We start from the raw sequence: 22677 nt of genomic DNA, 5'->3' as shown, positions 1-22677 counted from the left end.
AGTAAGCGCTGTTTTGCTTGGAGTCAGCATCTATAGTGTACAATAAACTTCACATAGCAGTAGTAGTTTGAGACATGGAATTATCTATGGCCCTTACCAGTAGTTCTGGGTGAGTAATGGAATTGAGATAGGAAGAATTAACGCAACTCTGAGCCTCACTTAATCACTCTCCCCTAAGCTAAGCAGTATGATTTCTCTATTTGAGTAGGAGAGCAGAAACTACTCTTTGTTTTTTAACATATTTTATGGCGTATATTCATTGTACACAGTATTGGATCTCATGTCGACAAGTTATTTCAAGTATATGTCATGTCATGTCTATTCGAAGGTAGAAACTGGTCATCCTTCAGGGTCTCTCTGAGAGCATTTGTCGTGTTTGAACTTCTCCTGTTTTCTGAGAGTGAGATGGTCTTTATCCTGCAATTCACTATGATGAGAATTATGGCACCCTTTTCGTCACTGAAAAAATGTTTTATTTGGTAGCTACCACGGCTCAGACGATACGATGAGCACTGGGCCAGGTGCCTGCCTCCCCTAAGCCCCCCAAAAAGTCACTGAACTGGATCAGCGTCCCTTCTCGGCAAGAACTGCATCATTCTCACTGACGCCTAATCCCTAAAATAGCAATAGCATATTTTAGGTTGACTCAGGAAGAACTGTCTCAATAGCAATTTCTTTAAGAACAGAGGCAGTTTTAAATTGGGTATTTGGAATACTTACAAATTTAGAAATTCAGGGTGAAGTCAGTCGTGTGCTTTAACTTGTGATGCAGGCTCACTTTGCTGTTCTGGAAACTGAAAAACATCGAAATTGAATTCAAATCAAGTACTTCAACTATTTTACAGGCGAAGCATTACTGTGGTTGCTAGGCAACCTGACAGCCTCCCAAGCCGGGACCAGCTCACCTCCCACACTTGACCATCTCGCCCCAGCAGTGGGACGCGGAGTCGCCATTGGTCCCTAGCTCCTCTCACTGACCTTCAATTGGTCAGAGAGCCTCTCACTCCGCTCCCGTTGGCTCTCACCGTCTCTCGCCGCCCAGCCATTGGCAGGCACGTTCTCGGGCCACCCTACGTCACCGTCTCACCCCACTTCCCCGGTCCTCCGACTTTGTCCCCGCCCCTTACCCCGCCCTTCCCTCCGCTAGGGAAAACCCTAGCGAGTCACCGCCTCTCATTTCCTTCTCATTGGCAGAAAGCGGCCCGAGGGGCGGGCGCTGCTGAGCGACTCTGAGCGCCGTGATTGGCTGCGGGAGCCGCTGTCCCGCCCCTTGCCGCCTCCCGGCGGTGCCGGAGTCGGGTGGGTCGGTGGCTATAAAGCTGCTGAGGGCGGGAGGCGCCGTGCACTGTCCTCCGTGGGTTGCTCCTTTCTTCAGCCGGGGTCCGGTCGCGTTTGGGTGAGTGTCCCGCGCGGGACGGGACAGCCGGCGGCCTAGGCGCCGCGGGCGGCGTACACGGGAAGGAGGCGATGTCCTTGACTAGGCCGGAAGGCACAGCGCTCTGCTCCGGTCAGGGTGAAGGTGTCGACCCGGTCCCGGAGGACGGGGCGCCGGGAGTGGGCTTGTGCGGGAGCTCGCGAGCCGGGGAGCCGGGGCGGACAAGGGGACCCGGACTTCGCTGTGGGCTGGCGGGGCTCCGAGAGAAGGCAAAGAGCGTTGAGGGCCCGGTGTTCTGATGACATAGTCAGAAGTCGGAGTCGCCTCTGAGGTAGCTGTGACCACCGAAGTGGGGCATCAGCAGGGGTTGAGAAGGGAGCTGGGCTGTCAGCGTTCCTCCGGTTAATGGTGGACCCCAAAGGGATGGGGAAGCCCAGGCTCAGATGCAGACTAGTAGATTGGCAGGGGGTGTGTCCTCCCTACACGTACACCATTGATGAGAGGAAGTGGGGAGCGTTACTTTTGCCCAATTCGGGTGCACAAAATCACACCTGTGATTTAGACCTAGCCAAAGACTGATGCTCTGGACATCTTTGGTATGTGGCTTGCTTAAAATAATGAGTGAGCTCGAGTCTCTTCTCCCTCCACCTCTTCCTCCCCCCCCCCCCCCGTTAATATCTCCACGATATTTAATAACAACCAGCCTTAAGTGTTGTGAGGATGTGATGGTCCTGGGCCCACAGAACCTGTCACACAGATAGACTTAGGGTTAAGTGAAGGAAATTTCAAAGCCAAGTGTATGGGAATCTTTGAAAACGTGACCTTCTTTGATCCCTGGTAGAGAAAGAATTGCTTTGCGACATTCTGAAGGAGGGAATTGGGGAGTAGGTGGCAGGAGGCACCTACTTGTCCTTCTTGCCAAGCTCGCCCCTGTGGCCTTGGCCTCGGGCCATCTCTGACTGCCTTCAACTCCCCACCTCTGCTGCCACCGCTCCCTCTGCTGGTGATCTGGCCTACCCGGGAGTGAGATGGTTAGCCCCTTCTGATAGCTGCCAACATTTGCTGTATTTTAGGGATGAATCATGAGAAGCAAGGCATGCTAACAGCACACCTAACTACTCATAGTTACAGATTTTTTCCTCCCAAGCTGTGGTTTAAATTTGTATTGTACAGATTCCATCAGATTGGAGACAGACTGAAAGTCTCCAAAGGTATCCACAAGTGTTTCTTTGCAGGCTGAGACTTCTGAGCAGTTTGTGTTCTTTGATCAGAATTTTACGTTCCAGCCATTTTTTTTTTTTTTGCATGGAGATGGAGAGCAAGGATAACCTGTCCCATGAAAAGGAGAGACTGCCTTTTCTTTGTGCCTAACCTTTGCAGGTATTTCCTAAATTAGCAGATATTTCCTGTAGTACAATTCTGGTGTCTTCTGCAATTGCAGTTCTCAGAAGGCTTGGAAAAGCTGGGGAAGAGGGAATATAAAGATTTATGTTTGAAGTCACTGAAGTCCATGTCATCTGGGCCTTGCATTTAATTTTTGTCTTTCATAAATGCCTCTTCTGATTGTTTATACATGTCATCTGATGGAATTGTCTTTGATGATCTTTAAACTGAGGTTTTAGCTGCATTGCTTTCAGAAGAAACGTAGAATCCAAGACATTGATGGAACATGGGTTTTCTGGATCTTCTAGAACGGTTTAATACCTGGCTGTAGCGTTCAGTATCCAGCAGAACCGTAGGTGTGGTTGAAGGACATGCTGAACTCTGTATCAGAATATACACCTTTTTACATTTATGTACTCCAGAGAGGTCAAATGTGATGACAGTTTCATTTAGAAAGGGAACACAACATCACCACTTGATTTAGGGCTTAGAAAGCCATATAGTAGACAGCTGTGTCACTTTGAAATTAAAAAGGTTGAGAAACATGTTACCTAATTAATGGCTTCATGTTAGCACTAGAATCTTCATCTGTGCAGCCTATTGCTTGGCACTTGCCAATGTTCCCTTAGTGTCTGTCAACTGAACAATAAAGAGAAAGAAAGTAACCTTTCGAAGCTCTCTCTTTGCAGGGTTTGTGGGTATGTGTTGGTTCATGTGTTAATGAGTAGAAGAGGGGCAAACTTCCTTTTTTGACTTTGTTCAGATTAGGATCTGGGAATGATGCAAACCCATCCTTTGCTTTAAACAGTAGTGAGTAAGAGTCAACTTCTGTAAACTCCTAAACAATGTTTAGCTCTATAACCTTGGCTTATCTCAGAAGTAATAACAAAAACTTCCTGGTGATGGGCACTCGGGTACTTAAATCTTTAAAAAAAAATGCTCTAGAATTGTTATAGCACCAAATTCAGCCAATCTTTTAAGTACTCTTTACTCTAAAGTCTCTACAAATGGTCAGATCAATCAGATAAGCTGGGCATGGTTCGTACCTTTAATTTCAGTACTTGGTGAAGCAGAGCTAAGATAGCTTGGATCTCTGCAAGTTCGAGGCCAGCCTGGGCTACATACTGAGTTCTAGGACAAATAATCTACACAGAGACCCTGTCTCGAGAAATCAATCAACCAGTAAACCAAAAAGAATCAAACTAGACTGTCCAACTCCTCATAACTAATATTTCAGTGGCATAGGCTATACAGACTGGACTGTGAATGATGCATCTGGATAGGAATACAGGTCCTTGATTGGAAAACTCCGTAATTTGCCTAGAAAAGTTTTCTAGAAAAGAGAGCTTAGAAGAGAGCCTTGAAGGATGAATAGAGGCTCCCAAGCCCCATCCCATGTCCAGTTTTCAACAAGTGGAGCACTTGACACCAAGTCTTTTTTATTTATTTATTTTTATAGTATTTATTTTTTAAAGATTTCTGCTTCCTTCCCGCCACTGCCAAGTCTTAATGACCTGAGTTCAGTCCCCAGGACATGGAGGTAGAAGGAAAGAAGCCATCATGGGGAGTTGTCTTTTGACTCATACACAAGCCATGGCGCATGAACACACACACATACATACAGTAGATACGTAAATGGGACTAGACTCTCTGATTGGCAGACCAGCAGTTGTGGGAGAGTCAGGGCTGTGTGTGTTTTACTTGGAGATCTAGGTACAATTGTACAGATGAGGGTAAAGACTAACAATTTTTGGTTATAGCCTCCTAAAGAAAAATGAACATGCTAGTAGCCTGGTTTTCTCTCCAGTGATGCAAGAGATCAAATAACTGCTTACAGTTATTCAGGGACCAGTGTCTACTAGAGTAGTTTATCTGAGGACTTGTTTGAATCAAGGCTGGTGAATGAGCTAAAAGGAGAAATTCTGTTGAGTAAGTGCAGCAAGTTCTATTAGCCTTGGCCAAATTCAGACTGCCTGTACCATGATTTGTGAATCTCCAAGCCTTTGTTATGGTGTGTGTGGCTGCTTGCAGCTCTTTTAACTGCTTCTTGATCATTCCTGTTGATTCCTCTTATCTGCTCCGTAAAGATGTTACAGTCTGATAACTTTAGATTTTGTCACTGTGGGCTGTGTATCCTTTATCAGAAATGCTTGAGTCTGGAAGTAAACTTCATGTTTTGAAACACTTGCACGCTTGTGTGTGTTTGTGTAAGGAAGGGAGAGATTGATTTTGTAGATAAGACCCAAGTCCAAAGGTAAAATTAATGTTTCACATACACCCTACACACCGAGTCTGAAGATACGGCATTCGTAGTGTTGCAAGCATTTTGACTGACCTGTCGCACGAGTTTAGGTGAGGTTTCTACACGCAGCATCATATCAGCATTGGAAAACTTGGACTTTGGTGCACCTAGCCTTCAAGTTTTTCCGATCAAAGATGCAGAACTGCGCCCTGCCAGCAACTTAGAATAGAATCTAAAGCTTATGCCTCTCTGGTGGGGTCGTCTCCCAGATGCCGTTCCTCTCTTGTGAGAATCATACAGACTTTATGTCATTCCGACTATTCCTTCTCTGCATTATTAACGTGCTCAGGTTCTCTATGTGTGTCTTTCTCCCCTCCTCCTATTTCCCTCCCCAGTTTAATTAAAGTAGGAAGAGGACTGAGAGTGTGGCCAGTACTTGACTGGTAGAAGGGAGGCCCTAGTTTGATCCCAGCACTCTGAAAATCAACAAGTGGAAAAGGTGCATGGTAGTGTTTCAGGGGAAATGCCTTTGCTGCAAATTAGCCACGGCTTCAAGAAGTTAGTAAGTTGTTACACCTCAACATGGGGAAGGAATGGTATTTTCTACGCTGCTGAGAAATGTCTTGACTTGGCCTCCTAAGTTTACAGATAACACAGCATAATTTGAGACAATAAGGAATAAAAGATAAGCTATTTCCTGAAAGTGTATGTACAATGCTGTACTCAAAGGCTTTCCCCCTTTGGAATGTAATATTCTCTTTTCTTACAAATTCAACGTTTGCTTATTCTGGGGCTGTAGTAGCTCAGGGTTGTAGAGCATTTGCCTCCCTTGGAGTGTTGGCGCCTGATCTTACCAAGCAGTTCCATGTTTCATCCTCACAACAAGCCCTTCAGAGTGAGCTGGTGGGGGCGGGTACCTTGATTTTATGGGTGAGGAAATTGAGATTCAAAGAGATACAAATTATTGCTGAAGCTCCTTTAGTGCCGATAAGCTGAAACTGTAGGTCTCTTTATTCTAGAAGCTTGCTAGCCCCGTAGAGTTTACTTCTTTTTTTTAATCCCAGTTCTTGGTAGCGCATGTTCATGAGAAGACCGCTACTCTCGCAGCAGAGTCCGCAGTCTGAGTGATGCTGTGATGTTGGCTCCTCAGCAGAGCCGTAAGGCTGCCGCCATAAGGGCTCAAAGTGCTGTCTTTTTCTAAGCATGCGTTGAACTGTTTTTTGCATAATATAATTAAATAAGAAAATTCTTGCTTTAACGCTCTTTAAATTGAAGTCGTTGATTTGTGTAGTGCTTTATGACTTTAAAAGAAGTTCTCCTTTGAAACTTGTAGTGCCCGAAGGAGGAACCAGTGAGCGACCTGGAGACTGCAGTTCTCTGTCCTTCGCACAGGTATGGCGCCAGTCATGTTTTAAGGAAGGTGTTTTCTCTAGTGGGAGGGGCGTAATTTTTAATCTTAGAACTAATGACAATTTTGTGTGCCAAATCTTTTCTTCTCCCTCCCTCTCCTTTCTTTCACTATGTCACCTGGCTGGAACTTGTCGATCTGCCTGCTTCTCCCTCCCAAGCAATGGGATTTAAGGCACATACCACCATGCCTTGAGACGTGTATTCCTAAAACTATTCTTAGGATTGTATGTTACCTGGAAAATTTAGTTACTGTTATAAATTCCTGTGGAGACTTTCTAATTTTGTATTTAAAAGTTAGTGTCTGGGGCTGGAGAGATGGCTCAGAGGTTAAGAGCACTGGCTGCTCTTCCAGAGGTCCTGAGTTCAATTCCCAGCAACCACATGGTGGCTCACAACCATCTGTACTGAGATCTGGCGCCCTCCTCTGGCGTGCGGGCATACATGGAGGCAGAATGTCGCATACATAATAAATAAGTAAATAAATAAATAAAGTTAGTGTCTGCTTATAACAGGAAAAATATAGGTAATAAACTTAATCTGAAATAGTCACAGGTAGGCATGCCTGCCAACAGTGTATGCATGTATTTGTTTATTTATTTATTTATTTGCCATTTGTTAGTTTGAGGCAGGATCTTATTTGGTATCTGACTCAGTTCTGCCTTGGCCTTCCAAATGCTGAGATTTCAGTAGTTTGACATTGCAGTCTGTACCTATAGTGCTCTGGGTGAGTCCTTATGGTTCCATGAGAACAGACAGCGGCTGCAGTGTTTAGACCAGTAATCTAGTTATTTGCAGCTATTGCAGCGCCACACAGTCTCACAGGAAAAAGATGCTGACCCTAAGCAGTAAAGGAAGAGCTGGAGAATCTGCAGGAGCTAAAAACTGTCAGGTGTGGGCCGGCAGGGAGTGGCTGCAGAGAGCTCAGCCAGGAGACTCATGATAGCCCAAGGCGCCAGAGCTCCGGTCCTCTGCTTTCCTCCTCCCCACTTCTTTCTTCTTTGTTCTCTCTCCTTTACTATTCACAGGGGGAGGGGAGTGCACTTCTTACCCCTAGCGAAAGGTCTAGAAAGTATCACAAGTACACAAGATTTCTTGCCTGACTTTGTTAAGGCATGTAGCATCTTTTGTCCCCCAGAGAGGCGTGCTCCCTTTAGGGGGCAGAGGACCGTTTTCAGAGGGTGGTGGCTGTTGGAAAACTTTTGGTTTCCCATTTTTTGTGATAGGCATGTATGTACTTTTTGCCTCCTTTTAAAATTGAGATTGAAAGGAGAAATCTTTGTATTTTATTAGAAATATAGAATCTTCATTTGCTGCCAGTTTTTTTTTAATTGCAAGTTTCACGCCGTAAAAGATAATTTATTAACAACAATTTAAGCTATGTGAGAGAATGTTTTAACTGTTAGGTTTTCAAAGTTCTGTTTAGAAAATCACTGTGTTTTAGGAATCACCATGAATTAACCAAAATATCTCATCCCCTGGCAGGATAAGGAGTCAAAACACTATAATTCAGTTGTTTCTGACCTATTCTGTCTATTCTGGTCTATTCCACAGCATTTGGGAGGAGACCCAACTATAACCTTTATGCTGGAAGTTATATCAACTTTCTGTTCTTCTAAATGCCACTTTCTGCTTTTCTAAATGTCACCAAGTGATCACTTTTTCTCTGCTGTGTCATACTGTTAGCTGGATGTTGTCTGGTTGCTTGGTTGGTTCCCCCACCCCCATTAGAGCTGTTGTATTTCAAATTGGATATCTATTTACCAACAACACATTGAAAACATCTCTGCCACTAGGAAATCTCTGAGAATGAATAATACTGACCAAATCAGACACCGTTCATAGATGTGCAGTGTGTGTATAGTCTGAAACATGAGCTGGACGCCTTGTGGGCTGTTTGAGCTAACCTATACTTTTGTGACAGGTGATTTGATATTTAGCAGCAACATATTCTCAGATCATCACTAAATTTGCTAGTGGGAAAGGTACATTGCAATGTTTAGAGGTTATGGATTTGTTCATTTGATTTCCAAAAGCTTTGTAAGTCTGTAGGCAGAGGCAAGGCAGAAAGTCCCACTGTCTTCATCATGTTGCAAGCAGTTTGAAGAGGGAAGAAGGCTGGTGAGGGGGTCACTCTGACTGCCTCTGCGGTGGGCACTCAGAAGGGAGTCTGTGGATTGGTCACCTACATGCTGGCTTCCTTCTCTGTTTACGTTTTCCTTGAGGATCTGGAGATTGAATTCAGGGCCCTGTATGTTGATCTGTTTGTCTTAATGCTAATTTTTGAACCTTTTGCTGTATGTTATGCGGAGGACTTACTTTAGAATCTGTGCCTAGTGATGCACAGCTCCTTTATGTCTTCATCTCAACCTCAGTGTAGTCAGGTGGGTACCAACTTTAGACAGCCATAGAATTGGCAGAGAGATTCTGTAGTAGCACCAAGTGAAGACAGCTGCTGAAAGTGCCTCTCAGCTTGTTCCTTCTGATTTAAAACACAGAAAAGGAGCTGAAGATTTAGGAGATAGGAAGGTAGGAACTTTTTTATCTTGCCGGATGGTGGTGGCACACACCCTTAATCCCAGCACTCCCGGAGGCAGAGGTCAACCTGGTCTATAAAGTGAGTTCCAGGACAGCTGGGGCTATGCAGAGAAATCCTGTCTCAAAACCTTTTTTTGAAAAAGGACCACTTTACTTTTCTTTTTAGGCTACCACTGGAATGATCCCCTTGTAATGTAATGTATGCTTCTGTGTCTGTTGCTAATGACACTTTTTTTTTTAATGTAATGAGCACTGAACCATTGTCAGTAATTTAGGGCTTAAAGTACATAATTGGCAAATTATCACATTTAGTTGTTTTCCTGTTGAGTAGTACATACACTTTGCTTGGTAAAATGGATATATGAAAGTCTAAGAAATGAAGAGATTCAAAGGCATTGGACTTAATTGAGGTTACCCAGGTCTATTAGTCTGTTTAGATACCATCACAAATTAGCCCCATATCAAATAGTACTTTAATCTGGAGGGATTAAACAACAGAATTTTTATTTTTAGAAAGATGTATTTATTATGTATACAGTGTTCTGCCTGCATGTGTGCCTGCAGGCCACAAGAGGGCACCAGATCATCTTATAGATGGTAGTCACCATGTGGTTGCTGGGAATGGAACTCAGGACCTCTGAAAGAGCAGCCAGTGCTCTTAACCTCTGAGCCATCTCTCCAGCCCCCCAATTTTTTTTTGTGCAAAGTTTTGGAGTACAGCTCAAGATACATGATCACTTCTTTAAAGCTCTTTTGTGGATTGGAGATGTCATGGCCCTTCATGGAAGGGACAGAATGCATGAATACAGACCTGAACCAGCTCTCTAGTATCTTCTTGTAAGGGTGCTATCCAAGCTGGTAAAGGCTAGGCTCACAATCAGAAATGCTAGGGTACTGATTCCATCGTGAGGTCCCCATTCTCATGACCTCTCCTCCCAAAGACCATCTCTCCAAATGCTATACCAAAAGGGGCGGGGGGGGGGGGAAGATTGCCAGTGTTTTCATAGTTAGAAGCTTAGCATTCTATTTATTTATTTGGTAACAGTCTCACTATGTTGCCCAAGCTGTCCTTGAACTTCTGGGCTCAAGTGATCCTCCTGCTCAGCCTTCTAAGTGCTAGGTTCATATTGCCATCACTGTGTCTGCCATTTCTGAGTTCTTTTTATATCAAGTTGTAATTCCCATGGAACCCTGTCTGTGTTACAGAGAATATTTATAATACAGCATCCATTGAAGAGTAAAAAGAGTAAGAAGGCTTTGGTTCTGTCCTTTTGGTTTCTATCATAACCTCTGATACCATCATATCACAGTGGGATTCAATTTCCCCAGACTACATGGCTGCCAGATGTAAAGAGTGTGTTATAGCAAATTGTTTCTGGGAATTAAAAAAAAATGCCAGGCATTATGCCACATGCCTTTGATCCCAGATCCCAGTACTACTTGGGAGGCAGAGGCAGGTGCAGATGTTTGTCTATGGGTTTGAAGCCAGCTTGGTCTATATAGTGAGTTTCAGGCGAGCTAAAGCTACACTTAGTGAGACCTATCTCAACCCTACCTCCTAAAAAAAGAAAAGAGTCTTGTGTCTAGAAGATTAAGTTATAGAGTAAGATTCTATCAAAAAAGTAAAATCTTTAACCTAGATGTTAGGTGTTTATTTATTATGTTCTGGTTTGGTTTGGTTTTTCGAGATAGGATTTCTCTGTGTAGCTCTGGCTGACCTGGAACTCACTTTGTAGACCAGACTAGCCTTGAATTCACAGAGATCCACCCGCCTCCTGAGTGCTAGGATTAAAGGCGTGTGCCACCATGCCTGGCTATTATGTTTTAATATATTCACAGCCTAATGACTTGTTCTCTGAAGATGTTTAATGTTCTGAGGACCAAACCTCTGCTTTAGATATCTCCCTAGGACCTCAGTAATTAACCTATAATCTTATCCTATGTTAGTGTTGAAGCAGAGTGTTGGGAGTGGCTGAGGACAGGTGATGCGGGCTTGACTTTTCCTTTTTAGTGTCAGAGTAGAAGTAGGTTGTCAAATTCAGTAGAAGGTAGCAAACTGATTTGGCAAACTACATGTTTAGATGGGTGGAGAACTAAAAGTCCCATCTCTTGATCAGCATTGCCCAGCTATTACATACCTAACATGGGAACTGTGGTCTCGTAGGGTTTGAAGAATGGCCCCTGCCTTGTGTCACCGCAGCTCAGCCAGTAGGCTTGTAACCAATTCTTCTATTAACAAGGTCCTTCACACACACCCTGTTGGAAACATCCAGACTGCTTTTTCATTTCTTAATGACTAAACCTTTTAAAGGCCTTGAGGCGCCTAGGTTAAATGACTAGTCCCAGGGTAGACGACAGTGGTCTGAAGGGCTAGCTTTTTGTTGTCATTGTTTTGGTAGGTAAATCTAGACGATGGTTGATTTGTTTATACTTTTTGATAGTGGTCAGAAATAAATATTCTCTTTGATTGATCCTTCATATACTTTAAAAAAGATTTTGTTTGGTTGTTGTTGTTTTGTTTGTTTGCTTGTTTGGTTGGTTTTGGTTTTTCAAGACAGGGTTTCTCTGTAGCTTTGGAACCTGTCCTAAAACTAGCTCTTGTAGCCCAGGCTGGCCTTGAACTCACAGAGATCCACCTGCTTCTGCCTCCCCAGTGGAGGCCAGAGGGTAGCGATCTCCTGAAACTGGGGCTGCTGAAGGCTGTGAGCCACCTATGTGGGTGCTAGGAATGAAAGCCAGGTCCTCTGGAAAAGGACTCAGCTCTCTTAACTGCTAAGCCATCTCTCCAGAGCCAATCAGTCATACTTTTAAGTTATCATTTTATTTCATAGTTACTTATTACAGAAAAATTTTATGGAAGGGTCCCTCACCTCTGTGTGTGTGTGTGTGTGTGTGTGTGTGTGTGTGTGTGTGAGAGAGAGAGAGAGAGAGAGAGAGAGACAGAGACAGAGACAGAGAGAGAGAGACAGAGAGAGAGAGAGAGAGAGAGAGAGAGAGGAGAGAGAGAGATGCTAGGGATTGAACCCAGAGTCTTGCACACTTTAGGCAAGTGTTCTGCCACTGAACTATATATATTCCAGCCCTTAAATGATGTTTTAAGTCTTAAGATACCCGGTGTTGAGTAAGGTGGAAGCCTTTCTAAAAGACTATAATTTAAGATAATAAATCATACTCCTTTCATGAAGTTGCTGCTTTGCGTATTTTTAACTGACTGCCCCCAATACAATGTGCTGAACTTAGAGAATCTGCAGTAATCCAGGTGACTTGAATTCTCACCATCTGTTTTGCAGTCTTGAACCTGAAAAGTCAGCAACCTAAGATCTAAAACTATGGACTTTTTTTCTTTGCACAGCTCTTTCACCATGCCTGGGTCACTTCCATTGAATGCAGAAGCTTGCTGGCCAAAAGACGTTGGAATTGTTGCCCTTGAGATCTACTTTCCTTCTCAATATGTTGATCAAGTTGAGTTGGAAAAATACGATGGTGTAGATGCTGGAAAGTATACCATCGGCCTAGGTCAGGCCAGGATGGGCTTCTGCACTGATCGAGAAGACATCAACTCTCTTTGCCTGACTGTGGTTCAGAATCTGATGGAGAGAAATAGCCTGTCCTATGATTGCATTGGGCGTCTAGAAGTCGGAACAGAGACAATCATCGACAAATCAAAATCAGTGAAGTCGAATTTGATGCAGCTGTTTGAGGAGTCTGGGAATACAGATATAGAAGGAATAGATACAACTAATGCCTGCTACGGAGGCACAGCTGCGGTCTTCAACGCTGTGAACTGGATCGAATCCAGCTCTTGGGATGGTATGTTCCATGTCTGCATTCTGAACCAGAGACAAAAGCAAACAGAATCACATAGACACGCACATAGCCCTTCTTGAGGATGTGTAGACCTGATACCTCTTCTGTTTAGGGTTAAGGATGGAACTCAGGGTCTCTAACACTGCATAGTGTCTCCAGCCCTCCAGTGGCTATTTAGACAGTGTTGTGTGTTAACTAGTACTAGCTCTAATAATTCAAATAATCCAGTGGCTATTTAGACAGTGCTGTGTGTTAACTAGTACTAGCTCTAACAATTCAAATAATCCAGTGACTATTTAGATGGTGTTGTGTGTTAACTAGTACTAGCTCTAATAATTCAAATAATCCAGTGGCTATTTAGATAGTGTTGTGTGTTAACTAGTACTAGCTCTAACAATTCAAATAATCCAGTGGCTATTTAGACAGTGCTGTGTGTTAACTAGTACTAGCTCTAACAATTCAAATAATCCAGTGGCTATTTAGACAGTGTTGTGTGTTAACTAGTACTAGCTCTAATAATTCAAATAATCCAGTGGCTATTTAGACAGTGTTGTGTGTTAACTAGTACTAGCTGTAACAATTCAAATAATTCAGAAAGATGACTGTGACTTTCAGCTTATGTGAACTGTTTACTTTAGGAGCAGTAATAGGAAAAAATTATCCATTCAAAATTTAGAAAGAGGGCTGGAGAGATGGCTCAATGGTAAAGAGCATTGCCTGCTCTTCCAAAGGTCCTGAGTTCAATCCCCAGCAACCACATGGTGGCTAACAACCATCTGTAATGAGGTCTGGTGCCCTCTTCTGGCCTTCAGGCACACACGCAGACAGAATATTGTATACATAATAAAAATTTAAAAAAAAAAAAAACAAAATTTAGAAAGAAAGCTTTCCTTTTTGTTTCTTTTACTAGTGTAAGGAAAGCATATTCTGGGTAAAATATAACCAACCTTTGAGTTCACATGTGTGGTTTTGATCACTCTGCATTACTTCTTTCAGGACGGTATGCTCTGGTAGTTGCAGGAGATATTGCTATCTATGCCACAGGAAATGCCAGACCTACAGGTGGCGTCGGAGCTGTGGCTCTGCTAATTGGGCCAAATGCTCCTTTAATTTTTGAACGAGGTGAGTATTTGAGAAGACATTTATTTTTTGTGGTGCGGAACTTGAACCTTTGGCCTTGTGCATGGTAGGCAAGCGTTCTTCACCTGAGCTTTATCCCAGGCCCCTTGTTTTTAAATGTCGAGACACTGGTTATCACTGCATGCTACAGGCTGACCTGGAGCTCTCTGTGTAGCCCAGAGATGCCTGCAGCCTTGCTCCTTCTATTTTTGCTTCTAATTACCTGGGATTACGCAGGTATCTAGACCTCCATACACAGGTTTATGCTAGCAGGTCCAGCTAATTTATTTGTATTTACTTGTTTCAGTGACACAAAGTTCTGAGGAATTCGAGTGTAGTAGAAGCTACCACTGGCTGAATGTTTATTGACTGACAAGTGCTTTATGTGTTATCACTTTATCTTTGTACCTTTTGTCCAAAAGGTAGTGTTGTCCTCCCCCTACCAAGAAATCAAATGGGCTGAGGTAGAGTTGAAGAAATAACTTAGAGTAGTGATTGACAAGTTCACTTATCCTCAGGACAACCACATTGTTTCGTAGATTTGCTTAGGAAACTTGTAGCAGTCTTGGGCCTACCCGTGGTACTCCAGGTTTTATTTAATTTTGACTTCACCTTGCACTTTCTATGCTGAAGTGCTATGGGTTGACTGACTGAGAAGAGCGCGTAAATAAGGCAGTGTGCTGCTACAGTGCAGGCATCGTGAAGCAGGAGTGGATCAGCATCTTCTGTTTGGTTCTGTAGGGCTCCGTGGGACACACATGCAGCATGCCTATGACTTCTACAAGCCTGACATGCTGTCCGAATACCCGGTCGTAGATGGGAAGCTCTCCATACAGTGCTACCTCAGTGCACTGGACCGCTGCTACTCTGTCTACCGCAAGAAGATCCGTGCCCAGTGGCAGAAAGGTGGGTTTTCCTCCAACCCCATTTCTTGTACTACGTTCTGGTATCTACAGAGCAGTAGTAATGTGCCTGTAATGAGAAACTTCTTCGTGAACTGCCTTCGTTATTAATATCTTTTCCACTTCTTCGTGTACTAAATATCATTTTCCCATAGTCTCTGAGAGTGTGTAATTTAGGTAAAGACATAAGTATTTTTCTAAAACTTAAGTTGATTTATCAATTACATTACAAAGTAAAATTGAACTTTGTTAATTTTGAGAAAGTATTTAAACAAGTTTTAGTTTTCAACTATTTTTCAGAGGCAACTGTCTAAAAAGTTAGTTTTTTCTTATTACAGTTTGACTTTAGAGAAGAGAGGGTTAAAAATAATTCAAGATAAATATTGAGGAACATAGTAGCCACAAAAAGGAACATTGTATAGTGGTATATAAAATACACTGTTTTACAGAAAATATGTAACAATGCTTGCTATTTGTACTATACTTAACAGTGTATGTTAAATGTCATTCTTTAAAGGTAGTGTTTCATGAGCTAGAGTCTGGTTTTATAACCTGGACTGGCTTCAAACTCATGGTCCTCCTTCATCAGGCTTAATTGTGTTTTTAATAGGCCAGTGATATTTCAGCTTTTTTATTAGAACCCCACAGTATATGTTTTTATGTGTATATATCTGAACAGAGGCAGAAGTGCCATGAAATGACCCATGCTGCAAATTAATGCAGCTTGCCATTTTTCTGTTCTTTAGAGAAAGAGAGGCTGATCAACTGATGTGCTAATAGGTTATGACTCTTAGAGCTGAAAATCAATGATGTGGTCCTACGTAATTGAGTGTCTTGTTTAACTACACATTCTAAACCATTGAGCAGTTTGATAAGATAGGTTGGGGTTGCTGTTCTATCTCCATCCGCTCTGCTCTCTTTGCAGTGCAGTACGAAAACTTGTTTCCGCTCTTAAGATTAGTGAGTAAGTAAAGACAGAAACATCCCAAAGTCGAGCTGGCTTCTGTGCATTTCATTGTTTCCTTGTTCTTCTGTTCCAGAGGGAAACGATAAAGATTTCACCCTGAATGATTTTGGCTTCATGATCTTTCACTCGCCATATTGTAAACTGGTGCAGAAATCTCTAGCTCGGATGTTCCTGAATGACTTTCTTAATGATCAGAACAGAGATAAAAACAGTATTTACAGTGGCCTGGAAGCCTTTGGGTAAGAAAGCTGTTATGTGCTTATTTTAAATGTTTATTTGTATATTACCCTCCCCCTGCTGGGATCCTCCCCAACCCCTCTGGCAGGAAAAGGGCAGCTTGCTACACCCAGGAGCAGGTCTGGGGCTGCTAGAAGCTCCATGCAGGGGGCTGGAGGCGGCTCACAAAGGCTTGCCTTCCAGAACACTGCCCCCTAGTTTTTCTGCCAGGGTGCCGCGGTGACCACCTAGTAGCAGTTTGCTTGTAATTCATGCTTGATTCTTGCCATCTCTTTTTTGATGGCATCCTTGGAGCTGGTATAGATCATTCACTCTTAAGGAGTACAGTCTCTGGCCCAGAAGATGAACACAGTTCCTCCTTGCTCTCCTTGGTCTCATAGGTTGCTAAATTGATAGACAGGGCTGGTTTTGAAAGACTTCCATTCTTTGTTTAGTGGCTGCAAAGCTTCAGTGAATCTGTTAGCCTATTAGTCTGTCAGTATCAAGGTGTCTTCACTTGATGATAGCCACGTCAGGCAAAGAACTTATAAGTGGCTAGCATCATTTATACAATTACCTTGTTGTTCCCTGACTTTTAATTAGTGGCAAAACAAAATCCTATGTGTTCATAGATTTGAATATTAATTGGGACAACTACTAATAAAATAAAAGCTTGGTCTTTAGATGCCATATAATTGTCTCCTTAAATATGCTCTTCCAGGGATGTTAAGTTGGAAGATACATACTTTGACAGAGATGTGGAGAAGGCATTTATGAAGGCTAGTTCTGATCTGTTTAACCAGAAAACAAAGGCGTCTCTGCTCGTATCAAATCAGAATGGGAATATGTACACGTCTTCTGTGTATGGGTCCCTCGCTTCTGTTCTGGCACAGTAAGTAGAAACTGCGGTTCCCTGATTCCTCTTCTGACTGTTCTTTATCTTCAGGTCTGCTCGGCTGCCATCTACTGTGGGAGGGTATACAGGTTCAGGCTGCAGTTCTTCCCTGAGTACCTGCAGTTGAACCACAAGTCCTTAATGATGAGGATTTATGTGTGGTTCAGTAACTTTACTAAGCACCATCATTTCCTAAAAGACATAAGCTTTTGTCTGGAGTAGGTACTCTAATACTAAATCCTCAGGTCAGACTCCTTAGTGCAGTATTTCCACTCCTAGGTCTACAGGAACATTAAACGAAGCAGGGAATGGTGGCACTCACCTGTAATCCCAACACATAGGAGGCGGAGGCAGGAAGATTGTTAGTACAAGCCCAGCCTGTGTGGGCGGACCATGAACCAGAAAAACAAACCAAAGGAGCTTTAAGTTAGAGCTTGTGTTTAGCTCTGGACTGCTTGTGTGGCTCCTGACAAGATGTCATTTGTATCTGTTAAGTTTGCCCTTTTGTCCCTTTCACAGGTACTCGCCTCAGCAGTTGGCAGGGAAGAGGATCGGAGTGTTCTCTTATGGGTCTGGCTTGGCTGCCACTTTGTACTCCCTTAAAGTCACGCAAGATGCCACCCCAGGTAAGTGCTGGATCTTTCAGCAAGGGCACATTGCCAGCAAACCCGCTGTGGTCAGTTGGGTTCAGTAGTCACTCTGATCGATCATTCCATTCTCAATTTCATATCTTCTTGCCACATAAATTTGTACTCTCCACCCTACAAATCTGCCTTAATAGAGCACATTTTCCCCTGTGGTTTTGACTGTATTGAAGCAAGCATTTGTGCTTTCCTTGAGAAAGGAGGGGGAAAAACACTGAGGAAAAACTTAGGAAAACCTGGCATCATTGAAAATTATACTGAGGATTAACTATAGACAAGTTAATACTTATAGTTTCAAATGCCAGGTGTTACTTAACTTGTAGACTAGCTGATACCAAATAACATCTAGTTGGAGGTGGTGGAAGTTGTGTCAAGATAGATCTATATTTTAGCTAGACAATAGCCAGTAGTTGTGCAACATTTTATTAACTTTGTTGGAGACATGCTACTCTGTTTTCTAATGTTGAACTTACTTGCTCCTTTAGGATCCGCTCTTGACAAAATAACAGCAAGTTTATGTGATCTAAAATCAAGGCTTGACTCGAGAACTTGTGTGGCGCCGGATGTCTTTGCTGAAAACATGAAGCTGAGGGAGGACACACACCACTTAGGTAAGCTTCTGTGTTTGTAGGCTGACTGTGTACAGTCACGGGGAACACGGCACACAAGGCTCGCGGAGTGCTGGTGTGACGGCAGTGAAAGCTGCAGAGGAAGATGAAAACTCTGTTGAGTTTGTTGCCAGATGGGTCATATCGTGAGTAACTTGGTGTCCTGCTTTCTCTTCAGCCAACTATATTCCCCAGTGTTCAATAGATTCACTCTTTGAAGGAACGTGGTACCTAGTTAGAGTGGATGAAAAGCACAGAAGAACTTACGCTCGGCGCCCCTCCACCAATGGCCACAATTTGGAGGAAGGAGTGGGACTTGTACATTCAAACACAGCAACAGAGGTCAGTCACCCGCATCGTTGGTCCTCTTCTTTTCACTCTCGTGTGTCTGGGATTCGGAGCCCTAACAGATACCGTGACTTAGAGAAATATCAGTAAAGCAGGGGGGGAGTCAGGGTTCCGAGGCTAGCTGTGCCGACTCCAGCTGTGGAGCAATATGGAGGAGGATGCTGAGCCTCTCGTACTTCTCTGAGGCTTTCAGAAGTGACGGCGATATTCATTTTGTAGCCCTCAGAAACCTTACAGTAACCTCTTTGATGTTTACAAATGATACTAACTCCAGAGTGAGGCCCCGAGAAGTCAGGATCAGAGCAGTAAGTGGTAAAGCCAGCGGAATCACTAGTTCTCCTATTCGTTACAGCTCCTCTGGTGAGCGTGTAATCTTGCTGTTAAACAGGTGGGCGGCACCTCAAGCTAGTGTTTGAGTTGCAAGTAGATGTCACAGCAAGCGCAGTCTTGGGAGGCCCTCCTCTCGTTACATGAGTAATGGCCATCATCTCACTGTAAGGTCTGTCTCGGGTGTTGAGCTGCTCCTTGGAAAGCTGTATAGAATGTGAGTGTCAGCGTCAGCCTCTGAATTTGTCCTTTAGTAGGTTCTCTGTAGGTAATCTAATGAGTCCTGTGATTGATAGTGAAAAAGTTACAAAAGCCAACAACTGTTTTCTTTTCATTTTAGCATATTCCAAGCCCTGCTAAGAAAGTGCCAAGACTCCCTACCACAGCAGCAGAGGCGGAATCAGCTGTCATCAGCAACGGGGAGCACTAAGAGCTTTATGGGGTGGAAGGCTTCACTGTGGCCTGGGGCTGGGATGGGGAATGGAAACAGTTGGAGGATTGGCTGTCTGGGGACAATTTTAAAGATTACATGTTGCTTAAAGTGTAATGTAACTGAATGTAACTGACACAGAGCCTAGAAAACTGTTGTGTTCTTGGAAAAGTCTTTGCTGAACTTGCTAACACGTTTCCTGTTGTGGTCTGGCCAATGGTGAATGTACTACAATGATGTTAAAGGGCTCTGAAAAACTCTATACCTCTCTGGATGTTCATATGCATGCAGCTTAGTTTGCAAACACGGCATGAACTGACTGCTTCTGTCGACGATAGCGGAGGTACTAGTGTCCGATTTTAAAAAATGGTTTTTTTTTAAATGTGTAAGAATTTTGTACTTTAACAAATAAAAAAAGTACCTGTACCTTTTTTGAAAAACTTTTCTAGGTTGCAGATTGTGGAATTTAAATGTTACACATAAACCATGCTTGAAAATGGCAAGGCAAATACTATCTTTTTTGAAGGTTTGTAAATCCTGAAGAGAGACGAGGGTAATGGTTCTAGGATCTGGAGGAACCATCATTGAGAAAGGTTAGCCGTGATCACGTGAGCAAAAAGATGTTGGCTCTGAGCAGGCCTCTGCCACAGCAAATGGTTGGTTCTCCTGAGCACTGTGGACACAGCCTGGGAACTGGTTCCAGCCGGTTCATGGTGACTGGAGCTGGTGTGAGGAAGCAGCCCTGAGCACCCTGCTGGCAAGGAGGAGGTGGAGAGTAGGAAGGATGAGGCAGGGTATTATTAGGTTACAGTGTTACAAGTCCAGTTTATAGGCCAACAGCTTAAATTCACGGGACACCGTTTTTCTTTGTAGTTTGTATATTTTTGTGTTTTGTTTGTTTTTGTATCTGTCCAATAAAAATAAGAATATAACCCACAATATCACATAGTGAAAGTTTCATATAGTCTGACCAGCCAAAAGGAATATTCACTTCAAGATCTAAAAGTAGAATTCATAACATTTCCCCTTAACTTTCACTTTTAAAACAACAAAAACTACCACATGAGATGAAAAAGGAAATCCCTTGGAACGTTCTCTGGGTGATGTTGGTGCTGAACATGACATGAGCCTCATAAACTGTAAAACAGATAGTTGGAACTAATGGGCAGAACTAAATTCTTTAAACTTTATTTGCTGTTCAATTCTGTGAAGTTTCAGTTATCTAAACACATAAATGTGTAATGTTTCAGATTGCAAGGTAATATGTAATGTAGCATTTGTAATATATTCTTGTCAATATTAACCAGTAGAATTTTGATTTGTACAGTTTTAATTGGTTAAAATGATTTCATTTTAACATCCACTGCTATAGATTAATGATGTACGTTCAGATTTAAAGAATGGTGGGGAAACAGTGCATGTAATTTTTTTTGCAAGTATTGAGATTTCTGTATGTTTGGAAAAGAGTAATTTAATGTTTGAGTGCCAAGAAGTGGGTTTTCTCAGCGTCCATTGCCGGCAATGGGCAAGCCTGGCGATACTGGCACGGAGCATTGACCATACACCTTACTAACAGCAAGGTGAATTAACTTTGAAATAAAGTTTTAGGCAAATATTTCAGATATCTGAGTCTTCTTTCCTTTTCTGAGCCTGGAGTCAGCAAGATAGCTCTTTTTAGATCTGAGCCTTCAGTTGGCCACTCTCCTGCTTGTTCCTCAGACACATCCAAACCCGTTTAAGCGACACACTCTGCTTACGCCAGAGGTAAATGTGTCCCATGTGTGGTCTCCGCCTCCCCTTTTAGGAGTCTACGAATTAGAAAACACAGTAGGTTGTTTTTTTAGCACAGTACAGCTCATGTTATCATTTTGGATCTAGATTGAGTACACATTAATAATTTATTTTCGGGGCCAGTCCTAGCACTCTGCGTTGAGTCCAGTGTTCTCTTAAGTCACTTTTCTTACAGGTTCTAGAATCCTAAGAACAACTCTACGTTTCTGTGTCCTACGGGGAATCTCCTTTGTTGTTTTGGGGGGTTTGTTTCTGGATTTTTTATTTTACAAATACTCATGTTTGGGCTTCACAATAGATACGAAAAGTTACTTGTGATCTTCCCGTGACCTGACTGAGAGTTTGTCTTTTGTCTGCTACTTGGAGTCTTCCGAAGACTGAGACAGAAATTGGTATAGCAAAGATTGTAGCAGGATCTTTCATTTTATATTACACTGCTTCTGTTTTCTTTGAGACAGCGTCTCATGTAAGGTAGCTTTGAACTCTTGATTCCCCTGCCCCCACCTCCTAAGTGCTGGGATTGCAGGTATGTGCTACCGTGCCCAGCAGAAACCATTTGATCTTAATGTCAGAGTGAGTTTCCTTCAGACTTTTGAAGAGCAGCTCTAACTTAAAGGTTCCTCTGGTTTTTGTTGTTTTGTCCGTAATTGGCAGGAAGAGGGAGCTGACCTGAGATTTTTTTGTTCAAAATGGTTTCTACCAAGGCAGTAATATGCCGCAGAGGATTGCAGATACGTTCATCGGGTGGTTTCCTGAAGCAGGGCGCCAGGTCCTTTATCAGAACAAGCGCTTTTCACCGGCGTTGAAGCTTGTGGATTCCTGTAGCATCTTGTCCCTACATACTTCTCCGTGAGAAGTAAGAGGCTGGCTAGAATCTCCAGGCAAAGGGGTTGTTGCGACACTGAAAACATGAACGTGGTATTGGCAAGCAGGGTTATGGAAACGTGACATGTAGGATCAACCTTCACTACTAAGGCTTGTCATCTGTAGGTGTTGGAGGAAGACAAAGCGGTGGATCCTGTGGTTACCTGAACAAGATGAGGGCCCAAGATAAAGACTGAGTTTGGCCAGCTTTTACTATCTATTTAGGAAGCCTGGGAAACAAATGGTAGCCACAAGTCGGTCAACCACCAATTAAAGGCATACTAAGTCAGAGTGTCTTTAAAAGAATATGTAAGGGGAACCTCATCTCTTACTACAGAAGGGAACTACAACATCTGAGGGTGGGAGAAGGCTGATCGTTACCTTTCCCCTTTATGAAAGTCAGTTTGACAGGAAGACGGGGACCTTCAAGTGAAGTCACTGCAGTGGGGAAGGTTGCAAAACAGGTGTCTTCTGGTGGACAAGGACAGCTCCTTGTCCAGAGACGCTGCCAGGACTTCTAAGATATGCCTGTGTAATGACTTTCTGCTTCCAGAGCCTGTCCTCATGTTTCCATTGTTGAACCAAGAACCAAAGTGAAGTCTCAACACAGCCAAAGTAGAAAATAGCAGCAGAAGCTGGTTAATACCTACTGTCAATTTGGGCAGCCACACAAGTGTTAGAAAAGGCGGGGTGGGAGTGTTCATCATGACAACATTTACCTAGGACTTGGGAGGGGCATCTAAGCTGGTCTTGGTATTCCTCCACACGGCCATAAAGTTTGGACTGTGACTGTGGCAAACAGCAAATGGGGTGG

General features: G+C 43.2%; 2 protein-coding genes across 2 annotated transcripts in view; both read left to right on the top strand.

Moving 5' to 3' along the window:
- Tmem267 (transmembrane protein 267) overlaps positions 1-22677 on the top strand; it is a 234166-nt gene that overhangs the window by 67911 nt on the left and 143578 nt on the right. The gene's annotated exons all lie outside the window — the stretch shown is intronic.
- On the top strand, positions 1193-20828 carry Hmgcs1 (3-hydroxy-3-methylglutaryl-CoA synthase 1). Its single transcript, XM_075975991.1, has 11 exons — positions 1193-1396; positions 6334-6392; positions 12298-12755; positions 13749-13874; positions 14613-14777; positions 15814-15979; positions 16678-16848; positions 17371-17477; positions 17981-18106; positions 18282-18445; positions 19119-20828. The coding sequence occupies exons 3-11, from the start codon at positions 12308-12310 to the stop codon at positions 19206-19208; spliced, it is 1563 nt and encodes a 520-aa protein (XP_075832106.1). The 5' UTR covers positions 1193-1396; positions 6334-6392; positions 12298-12307; the 3' UTR covers positions 19209-20828.

Source organism: Microtus pennsylvanicus, chromosome 6 (genome assembly GCF_037038515.1).
Source record: "Microtus pennsylvanicus isolate mMicPen1 chromosome 6, mMicPen1.hap1, whole genome shotgun sequence".
In the NCBI taxonomy this organism is placed as follows: Eukaryota; Metazoa; Chordata; class Mammalia; order Rodentia; family Cricetidae; genus Microtus; species Microtus pennsylvanicus.
The sequence above is the reverse complement of the archived record's forward strand: the minus strand, read 5'-3'. Positions and strand labels throughout refer to the sequence as shown.